General features: G+C 35.7%; 1 protein-coding gene across 2 annotated transcripts; it reads left to right on the top strand.

The window, feature by feature from the left end:
• Positions 1–5,614: 5,614 nt before the first annotated feature.
• On the top strand, positions 5,615–10,929 carry LOC127075535 (uncharacterized). Of its 2 annotated transcripts, XM_051016997.1 has the most exons (6): positions 5,615–6,293; positions 8,083–8,734; positions 8,855–9,054; positions 9,140–9,384; positions 9,729–9,864; positions 9,944–10,092. In XM_051016997.1, coding segments are annotated over exons 1-6 (1,509 nt in total). In that variant the 5' UTR covers positions 5,615–6,018; the 3' UTR covers positions 9,945–10,092. The 2 variants fall into 2 exon arrangements, with proteins under 2 accessions (XP_050872954.1, XP_050872953.1); XM_051016996.1 differs by having other exon boundaries at positions 9,729–10,929.
• The last annotated feature ends 1,003 nt before the right edge of the window (positions 10,930–11,932 follow it).

The following is an 11,932-nucleotide window of genomic DNA, read 5'->3' on the forward strand; positions in this document are numbered from 1 at the left end:
TTCAAAGTCGAGCCCATTTTCAAAACACCTCTGTAAGTCGATCGCTTGTAAAAGCATCGCCATCAACCTCACATGGCTTACTCTTGGGCCTTCTTACGATGAGACCTATTCGGTTTTAATTAATCGATTAGATGGATTATTCACTAAATAAATTCAATTCATTCACAAGAATGCAAATTTTAAAACCTCGATCCGACATCGAAAGTTAAATTAAAATACTTAATCACATCTGAACAACACTTCATTTGAAAATGAAAAGGGGGATGGTTTTGAGTTTTCAACTCCTCTTCCTGATTATTTGAATACGAGTTTTCTTACTCGGTTAGTCAAATGGTCGTCATTTCTAATTCATTTAAGTACAAACAAATCAAATCCTTTTATAACAAGAAACCAAAAGGGAGATAACTTTGAGTCTTCAATTTTTCTCCTCGACTATTTGAATATAAGTTCTCTTACTTGGTTAGTCAAATAATTGTCGTTCTTATACCAACTTCCAAACCCCGATTAAATCCAAATATTTTCACAGTAAGCCAAATGAAAAGGGAGTTGATTTTGAGTTTTCAACTTCACTCTCCAATTGTTTGATTACGAGTTCTCTTACTCGGTCAGTCGAACAGTTGTCATTTTCCGCAAACATATAACTTAATCAAATCGTTTTCTTAACAAACTATACGAAAAAGGAGATGGTTTTGAGCTTTCAACTCCTCTTCTCAAATGCTTGGATGTGAGTTGTTTTACTCAGTCGTTCAAGTACTTGTCGTTCATACTAAAATACGTCAATCTTATACAACCTTAATTTCATAAATACTCAGATGAAACAGAGAGTGGTTTAGAGTCTTCTATTCCCTTTCTCGGTTATTAGGATACGAGTTGTCTTACTCGATTATCCGAGTATTCGTCATCCATTCAAAACACCTTAATTATCATCAAATCCTTTTACAATTAAGGATGAAACAGAAAGCGGTCTAGAGTCTTCTATTCCCTTTCCCGACTGTTAGGATACGAGTTGTCTTACTCGACTATCCAAGTATTCGTCATCCATTCAAAACACCTTAATTATCATCAAATCCTTTTATAATTAAGGATGAAACAGAAAGCGGTCTAGAGTCTTCTATTCCCTTTTCCCGACTGTTAGGATACGAGTTGTATTACTCGACTATCCAAGTAATTGTCATCCAACCAAAAACATCTCAACCAATCAAAACATCCAACATATTAATCCAATTTATCACCCCGTGTAACCAAAACTCTGTTCAGAAAGAACACTGTTTAATCCTTTCTAATGCGCACAACAAACCAATGCTTAAGCCTCCACCGAGAGTAGACAAGCCAGCGTTTAGCCTTTAGAATGCGATCTAAGCCGTTGTTCGATAAAAGACACCAACCAACCGTAGTTCCCCGAACTACGAATGCTCTGATTTCCTTATTATACCATAAGGATACGCAGGCAGGAGATTATTGTATCTTCGCGAGCACACTAATAAAAAAACCTCCTTTTTTCCCATTCTGAGGTTCCCATCAATTTCTATTTTTATAACCCAAAGATAACAAACAAACACAAATTAACACTCAAAACACAAATTAGAACTAAAAGGTTCTCGTTGAGTACAACGGACGTAAGGGGTGCTAATACCTTCCCCTTACGTAATCCACTCCCGAACCCGAATATGATTGCGACGACCATTATTCCATTTCCTAAAGGTTTTATCGATATTTTCCTATCCCTTCATTGGGATAAACAAAGTTCGATGGCGACTTTGTTCGAACACTAATTTTTTCCGCGACCATCGCGAGGAATTGTATTTTTCGAGATGCGACAACCAACAACCGCATGAACCGACTCAAGCTTCAGGGTCATACTCCATGCTGCAAGACCAATGGGGTTGGATTTAGGATGAGATCGGTCACCTTCGCACAGAGCAATCTAGGCAAGGTGAGGAGCTCACCAGGTTCGGAGTCGAACAACACCGTCAAGGGACGGTTTTGGATGAGATGAACGCGATGATGCAACACATGATGTTGCATTATCCATAACCGCCACCACCTCCACAGTAAACACTATAAGTACCCCTCTTATCTTGGCATTAGACATTGAGGACAATGTTTGGTTCAAGTGTGTGTGTGTGTGGGGGGGGGGGGGGGGGGGTTAATTGCTTTATATTTTATTTTTAGTTGTGTTTGTTGTGTTACTTTGTTTGTCGTTGTGTGGCTGTTTTAGTTTTTTTTAAGTTACAGATGAAAGTGGATTATGCTGGAGAAATGATAGACTAGTGAATAGTGAGGGAAATATGCAACCCCGAATTTGCTCCCGAGGCAACCTGGGAGGTGATACAACTGAGAAACAAAATGTTGGACGCAACTTGGAAACTCTAGACCGAAAGAGGAGAAGGTAAACCCAAGCTGAAAAAGAAGTTGTCTGTCATAAAGAGTGGTTTGGAGCCTGCAAGCTTATCCAACATGGTGAGATTTCAGCTTAAACAAACACAAAAGAGCGCATTCAGGTATGACTTTATCTCTCTAACTTTGCGTAAGTTCGACTGATACAGCACAATACAAAAACGCACACTGAGGCACGTTGTTTGTTTTCACCCATTTAGCCTTTCTAGCCATCCATAATTTTGTATTCATCCGTTGCTAACCCCGTTGAGCCGGTACCCCCTTGTTTGTGTAAACCGTCATGTTAACCATAAGCCAGACACTTCCTACCCTCGCTCGACATGACTGTTGTAGTGTAAAATTTGTGCAAAAAGATAAGTTTGAGGTGGTAATCCTTAGAAGAAATGTTGGAAAAAGGGCAAGTGCAAGAAAAAGAAAAAGCAAAACTGTGTAGAAACACCTGCTTCTACCGAAAAAAAGAAGAGAAAAAGAAATGAAAAAAAAAGAGAAATAAAGTATAAGCAATTGCCTAGGCAATAGACTCATGCATTAATGTGATGCTCTAAAGAAAAATTCGAGTAAAAAAGAGTCAAGATTGGACGACACCCCATAAAATAATTCTTGCACAAAGAAAAAACAACAACATGAATGCCAAGTTCTAAAACCTTTTGTCATCCATTTTCTTGTCTACTCTCCCACCGTACCTAAGCCTCGTTACAACCCAGAAGACCTCTTAAAGTGTGTGAATTGTGTTTGTGTAGTTGACGTAGAATCTATTCAAAAAGTAAGAGTTGATATTGCATACTTTGATATCTTGAGTGCTAAACACCTTAACCCCGAGAGATTTGGTGAGTAGTGTGAAGAAGTTTGCAGGTAAAAGAACACTCTGAAATGATAAGACAATGGAGAAGTTCGAATGGGCAAACCAGAAGCTTAATCGGGAAGGAGAAAGCTAAGTTGCGAATAATATCAGCTGTATTGTGGAGTGAATAGAATCCATGGTTGACCTCCGCGTTGTCTCTTATATCACTTGAGGACAAGCAACGAGATAAGTTTGGGGTTGTGATCGGTCACCATTTACACTTAGTTTTCATCATTCATCCAACATTGAATCTTCAAGAATCGGTAACATTTTGCTCTTTATTTTAGTGATTTCTTTAGTTTATTGCATTTTATGAATTTCCGCTTGTTTTATGTTGCATTGGTAGTTCTTCTCTTTTTGTCGCATTTTATGCGTTTCTGTGTAGTACTGTTTGGTTTCCAGGTCACATAACAAGTCCGAAAGATGCGTACCGGAAGAATGGAGCTCAAAAACATCATGCAAAGCAAAAATTAGACGAAAATAAGGGGTTGACACGGGTGCCCATGTCAGCTGACACGACCCGTGTCAACATGTGCAGAACCAAGTTAAGGGAACCCAGTAAACAGGGGGCTGACACGGGTACCCGTGTCATCAAGGGATGAAGTTTGGACTTACAGTGAGGCCAACACGGGCAGCCGTGTCACCTGACACGGCCCGTGTTGGCCAGTTCGCCCCATTTGCTGATTTTTCATGTTTTAACCCCTTTGTACGTGCGGAGGGCAGTTTGGGTATTTCACAATGTTTTTAGTTGTTTGGAAGCTATTTAGTCTGAATTTTGGCATAGAGAAAATGACTTTTTGATTGTAGAAGAAAAGAGACAGAAAAAAGAAGCGAGCTTGCAAAGTGTTTAGAGGATAAAAGATCTTCAAGATCGGAAGAGATTGAAGATCAACCTTCATCAACAACAAATTGTAATGTCTCTAATTTGTAATTTACTGTCTTTGAATATTATGAGGAGCTAAATCCCCCAATGCTAGGGGGTGTCCCTGAATTGCTACTGTATGAATACTTTATATATGTTCTTATAATCTTCAATGTTTTCTTAATTCAAATTATTATACAACGTTCTTAATGCTTTATTTTATCGGACAGATGAAATTCTGATCTCTGGTTATGGTTTAGGTCGGACAAACCGCCTTATCGCTTGTTGTATAATAAAACCCACGTTTAATCACTTAGGAATGAGGATTAAACCGTAGTCACCGCTAATTCTTGATAAATCACATATTTCTTAACAACAATTTGAATAACTAAGGAATTAGGATTGAAATTGATTGTTAATGGTTTTCGGCTAAGGAATTAGAGAAAACAATTCTTGAGAAACGGTTTTGAATTATTACAACATAGATGTTATATGATATGGAAGAAGTATTTTACAAAGCAATTCATACATTTGACCATACCATGCTTTCTAATATCGGTTAAACAGTTTTTACACGCTTAATATTTTTATTTCTCGTTCTTATAATTTTTGAAAACAATCATCAAACCCCATATGATCTTTTGTTCAATTGAATTATTATAAATATTGGTACTTACTACGCAGTCCTCGAGATTGATACTCGGGATAACTTCCTTTTTATTACTACATTGGTGCAAATAGTACACTTGCTATTTTACCGATCAAACCTGCTGGAAAAAAAACAGAAGTCTATAAGGTAGTAGAACTTGCTGAACCAAATGAAAATGGAAAAATGGATATTATATTTCAATTAAGGTAGCAAAAGTCTATATGAAAATATGTAGGTGCAAATTAATAACATTGAAACATGATATAAACGGGATCAATGAAGACAACTCTGTTGTGGTTAAATGTCAATATGAAGATCCTAAAACTCTTCAAAAGAGTAAAATAGCCCATAGAAAAATCAGTAAAATTGGTCACATCTTTAAACTACTGTACTTTTTAGACAGATATAATTGAAGTCAAATATTTTCAATAATCCAATAGTTATGATTATGCTATCTTATAGACTTCTGTTTTTTTGGTTCAACAGGTTTTCGGAAATTTCCCGAAAATACATTTTCGAAATAAATTTGTTCATAAAATTGGGATGTGACTGAAAAACGAATAAAATATTTGTTTATTAGGTACGTCCGGAGATAAATAAAAAAAAATCAAAGGATGTTTTAATATTTTTATGTGGTGTTTAAAAAAATAGAGTATATTATGAAATTCTTATATTTTAACACACTAATAATCCGACTAACAATACTTTTAATATTTTATTATTCAATTTATTTTATTTTGGTAGAAATTATTTTAGTATTTTATTATTCAATTTATTTTATTTTGGTGGAAATCATTTTTTACAATTTTTTTTAATTGAATTTTCTACTGGTGTTTTAGTTTATTAGTAATAATCGTATTTTTTCATCGTATTACTTGGCAAAGGTTTGAGTCCTTTTCTCTATTCCGTTTAACCTAGCAAAATCAAGCACGCCGCTGGTTCGTACCATAATTTTCCATTTCTTCTTCACCATCACTCCTACTATACTGTGATTCTTCAGCCGCCGTGCTGTTCTCGTGAATGCATCTCCGGCAGCCGCGACAGTGATGCGCGCCAACCCGTCATCACTGTAGCGGCCAACGGTCACTCCCCTCCCCTCCGCAGCAGGCGCCGCTAATTGGCCTCGATTAACTACCTAGGTTATCTCAACAGGGTCCTTTCTGAATGGTTCTGTTCAATTCTTCAACTAATCTTTTTAGAGTCTCTGAGATTCTTGTGTAATACATAACAAGGGAAGAGTTTTGTTTTCTTTATTGTTGTTGTAAACTTATGGAGATGGCTATAGTTGAATCAGTAGGGAGTATTCCTTTGCAAGACCCACCGGAGGAGGAGTTTTCGTCTGCTGACTTGAGTTGGACCAAGTTTGGGAATGCTGAGCATCATGATGAGGTTGCTCTTATTCCTTATGATAGAGTTGATGCTTTTATAGTTGGTGAGTGCTCTAATGTATTGTGCCCGACTCGCTTTCATATCGAAAGAGGAAGGAAACGAACTATTGGCACCTTGAAGGAGTACAAGGATGATGAATATCTTGAGTATAGGCTGTGAGTTTCTGCCTTAATTCTTATACTTCATTCAAAATTATTATGATCAATTTTTTTTTTTTTGTATATTATAGTTTGTACTCTTTTGGTTATGTGATTAGAAGATTGTTCCATTTCGTGACATTTTTGAAAAATATTTTCTAGTACTTTCTTGCTTATTTAGTTTGTATAATATGGTAGTGTTTAGAATTTGGTGGTGTGAAATGATTTCGTATTTCCCTTGTAGAATTTTGATCCTTGATAAATTCCCAAATGTTTCACAGGTTGGCAAGTTAGAACCAGAGTAGTCATTCCTGAATAGCGTTCGATCCTAAAAGTGTGATAGTGTGTAGTGGGATGACTGCTCTATTTGATCATTTTTCGGACCCTAAAAGTGAGATAGCGTGTAGTGGGATGACTGCTCTATTTGATCAATTTTTGGACCCTAAAAGTGAGATTGCGTGTAGTGGGATGACGGCTCTATTTGATCATTTTTCGGACAAATTACATATAATAATTATAAACATATATTTAATGTAAAATTAAAAAAATAACTTAACTCATAGAATATTCATAAACGAAAGCAGACATAAATAAATGACTATGAAGGAAGGTTAAGGTTGGGTCTCAGCTCAAATATGATTGAAAAATCCAAAACTACCCTTAAAACGTTAGTAAATTTAAGGGATAATTTCAATTAGAGGGGAAAAGGATAGTGGACCGGGAACCCCTCTTCTCCGCCATCCCCACTATTTACCCTATAGTGGCCGTTATAGTGTTTTGCAATGCTAAGACTCTTCCCATAGTGGCCGGCCTCCTTTCCACTCCATTATAGCGGAATAGCGCCGCTATTGACCAAAACCATTTTCCTTTTTGCTGTATGAAGTTTCAAATTAATAGCGAACTAGAAAACTAATAATTTGAAATTCAAGTGGTTATGTTCATAATTGTTGAGAATGTATCAAGTGTGAGTAGTGTGGGTAATAGTTTCACATTGGTTGAAAATGTGGAGATGTGAGTAATTATAAATGAGGGAACCCATCCACCTATCACCTTAAGATTTTGGATGAATATGTGGTGTGTCTCTCACAAAGATGTTGTTCATAAAGAAGAAGCACTACAATGTTCAATGCACCCTTGTGAAAAACTTCCCCACCAATTGATATCATGAGTCTTTGGTTCGATAAAAAGGGACCGATTTACTTGTATCGAAAGTCAACGGCACCACAAGGGTGGTGACTAAGAAACGTTCCGTTGAAGAGTGTCAACGGTGCTGGTGGTGACTAAGAAACGTTCCGTGCGGTACAATAGTTTGTGGAAGTAAGAAGAGCTTCCACTTGAGGGGAGTATTGTGGACTCATACTTGAGGGAAGCATTGTGGACTCACACTTGAGGGGGAGTGTTGAGCATTTATAAGTGAGAGAATCCACTCACCTATCACCTTAAGGTTTTGGGTGAATATGTGGTGTGTCTCTCACATAGGTGTTGTTATAAAAAGAAGAAGTCCCACACTATTCAATGTTCCCTAGTGAAAAACTCCCCCAATAACAATTAGAATTAAAATGCTTATCTTATCATGTTGGACTTTGTTCTTAGTGAAATGATGTCATGTTTTCCTTTTAGAAAATTTATCCTCGTTAAGTTTCCTATGGTTACAAATCATCTAAATTTGTACCATTTTCCTTTTGTTGTCCTGAATATAGAATCCATAACATACTAGCAAACTAATAGGCTGATTCTTAAGAAGTCATGGGTCTGACCAGGATTCCTATTCTTATGTTTTCATGTTGGCTTTTTGTTCTATGTGAAGGTATTGGTGTTCGTTTGGCCCAGAAAATTATGGAGAGGGTGGAGAGATACTTCCTAGTCGGAGATATCGACTTAATACCCGAAATCGTGCTGCTAGACCTCAATCGATGCGTGGTTGTACCTGTCATTTTGTTGTCAAACGTCTTTATGCTCGTCCATCACTTGCGCTTATTGTATACAATGATAGGCGTCACGTTAATACGTCTGGATTTATCTGCCATGGGCCACTTGATAGGGATGCTATTGGCCCAGGTGCCAAAAAAATTCCATATATATGCAATGAAATTCAGCAACAAACAATGTCCATGATATATCTCGGCATTCCAGAAGAGAATATTTTGGAGAAACACATCGAAGGAATCGAGCGTTATTGTGGTTCAAATGCAAAAGCCAATAGCCTTGCTTCTCAGTATGTTCACAAGCTAGGCATGATTATCAAGAGATCTACTCATGAGCTTGATCTGGATGATCAAGCTAGCATCCGAATGTGGGTCGAACGCAATCGAAAATCTGTATTTTTTCATCAAGATACTTCAGAGTCCGACCCTTTCATCCTAGGAATCCAAACGGAATGGCAGCTGCAACAAATGGTTCGATTTGGTCATCGCAGTGTTGTTGCAACAGACTCTTCCTTTGGTGTAAAGAGGCTTAAAGTAATTATTTTTCTTTCTTGAATTTAAGTTACTCTAGTTCTAAGAGAATACTAATTATCTAGTTCCCGTTGCTGTATATTTTCAATCAGCCTAACTTAGTTATTTTATTCCTTTTGACAGTATCCCTTGTTCACACTACTTGTTTTTGATTCAAGACAACATGCACTTCCTGTCGCATGGATCATTACACGTAGCTTTGCAAAACCTGATGTGTCTAAGTGGCTGAAAGCTTTAATTGATCGAGCTCGTAGTGTTGAGCCTGGATGGAAAGTCAATGGATTTTTAATTGATGATGCTGCAGCTGATATTGATCTTTTGAGGCAAGATTTTTTGCTTCAAAGCAAGAGTTATTTAAAGTTTATAGATGTGTATAGTTGGTCTTACATCAATTGTTTGCTTTTACAGTGAGATATTTGGTTGTCCAGTCCTATTTTCACTATGGCGCATTCGTAGATCATGGCTAAGGAATATTGTTAGGAAATGCAATAATATTGAAGTTCGGCGGGAGATTTTTAAGCGTCTCGGAACATTAGTGTACAACATTTGGGGAGGAACTAATACATCAGTTGCTTTAGAACAATTTATGTTGGATTTTGTTGACCAAACTGATTTCATGGAATATTTCAAAGTCTCCTGGCTGCCCAAGATTGGTTAGCCCCTTCTCCTTTTCTCTATAGCATACACACACAAAAACATGTTTGGTGTTACAACTGAAATATTTGTTATTTTGCTTCAGAAGTTTCTAGTGTAGTTGGTTAGTCATTGATGATATGTTATTGTTAACGATGGATTGCGGAAAATAAAAGTTTGTTCAATTTTTGCTATGCTATTTATAGCGCTGCTATTTGACGCATTATTTACTAAGTAGCGCATCAAAAAGAATAGCAATTTGTTCGAAATCCCCTATGGTATAGGGCTATAGGCTTGATTTGACAACATTGACGTTAACTTGTTTGTTGTGTCCTTACCCTATCTTTCCACTTTTTTTTTTTAGAAATGTGGCTTTCGACAATGAGAAATTTTCCATTGGCAAGCCAGGAAGCTTCTGGAGCATTAGAAGCCTACCATGTTAAATTGAAAGCAAAACTTTTTGATGATTCACATCTGGGAGCGCTGCAAAGAGTAGATTGGTTAGTTCACAAATTAACAACCGAGTTGCATTCAAGCTACTGGCTTGATCGCTTTGCTGATGAAAGTGATTCTTTCCAGAATGTGAAGGAGGGATATATTGCTTCTACATCATGGCATCGGGCACTTCAAATTCCTGACTCTGCTGTCACCTTGGACGATAAGAACCGACTCTTTGCCAAAGTTGCGAGTCAAAAAGACAACAGCTTAGCACATATAGTGTGGAATCCGGGATCTGAATTTTCATCATGTGATTGTTCTTGGTCATTGCAAGGTAACCTTTGCAAGCATGTGATCAAAGTAAACATGATTTGTGAAAATCTTAAAGGTTGTCAACCATCCATGTCTTTTCGGTCATTTGAAGAGGTTTTGATGGATCTAAGGAGAAAACCCGTAGACGACTCATTTGAGTTGGACGTGTCATTGGCTTGGACCCACCAAATGCTAGATCACATCCAAAAATTTGTTGAATTGAATAATTCTCATGATATTGGTACTATAGTTAATGATATGCCTTTGAAATGGGTTTCAAAGAAAGGTAGAACCTATGTTGGCAAAAATTCTTCAATTTCGGCTGCTATTTCTAGAATCCGCAACACAGAAAGTGTTGTTATACATAAGAAGAATCGGAAGCGGAAAAGATTGTCACGACTAAGATGACCGGCTCCATTTATTGCAAAATGTATTTCATCCTATCACCATCAAATCAAATGAAGATAACAAAGATATTGCTACGAGTATGCACATGGCTGGTAGTTGGAGATAGAGTGAAGGTAACAAAAGCAACTATGGTGTCTGTTTTGTTCACAGCTAAATATTCTCTCTAGTTTCCATAGTCATATGCCGGCATAAATATTCATTTATTGAATTTTTATATTGTACCATCTCCATTTTTTTAATTCGAAGTTCCTTCAATTGCTTGGTTCACTAAGGAATATAGATGTTTTTGTTCTTGAATTTACTTATGTACATATAAAAACTGTTGGCATGTTATTGCCAACAACTTTGAGCTTAATTTATTTGATTAAAGATGGAAAATACCTTGCTGCACTTGCACAGAGAGATAATTTGAAACTTTTGTGAACATATATTTTTTGATGCAACTAATTATTTTGTAATTATTTATACAAAATGTGAATAATCTGTTGGAGATAAAGAAGGACCCAAAAAGCACGTAACTGAACTTATTTATTTAGAGTTGGTAACAGCTTTTTTTAATATATTTTTTTTTTATATTTTTAAGGTGAAGGTGTAACAAATGCAATTTATTTTCACGCATTCAAATCTAAATTATTATTTTTAATTAGGATAATTACAATGACCTCTACTTAATTTGTTTCTATTTTGTATATTTTATTTGATTAATTACAAGTTGACGGTTGTATATTGCTTTATAATATGCGGCATGATTACTAATTTTTGTTGTTAATAATATTCAGGTGTAAGTATATTAATGTCTAGTATTTGGCTTTTGAAGATATATATTTATAAGGAATAATTAGTATGTACTCTTATTGTGTCAATTTATCACCCTCCTTCATTTGCATTATTTTATTAATAATTAAAATAAAAGTCAGATTCTTTCAAACACAATAACTATCTTTAATTGATGTTATATAATCCTTTTACATAGTAATTAAATTTATGTTTATATGTATAATACATGAATATATTTAGATATTTGTTATATTGATATGATTTTTTTATATAAAATATATTATTTTATTTCAACGTATAATACGTGAGTTTAACTTCATTTTATCATAAAACTAAAATGACTTTGTCCAAAAATTGCATTTAATGGGATTAAAATAAAATAAAAAAAATTAAAACATAATTAAGATACTATTTCTAAATAACGCGGGTACAGTACAAATTATTAATTACTCATTTTTTCTTAATTAATCAAATAAACAATTTTTTATTATGTAGGGAAAGATAAATTCAATAGAGGTGAATTCATAATATATAAAAATCATACTACCATTTTCAACTATAATCTCTTGAATTCTAAAACAATCATCTCAAGATTTTGTTTTTTCGCCTGGTTCCAGGCACAATCTATCAAAT

The sequence above is a fragment of the Lathyrus oleraceus genome, chromosome 4, assembly GCF_024323335.1.
Source record: "Lathyrus oleraceus cultivar Zhongwan6 chromosome 4, CAAS_Psat_ZW6_1.0, whole genome shotgun sequence".
Lineage (NCBI taxonomy): Eukaryota > Viridiplantae > Streptophyta > Magnoliopsida > Fabales > Fabaceae > Lathyrus > Lathyrus oleraceus.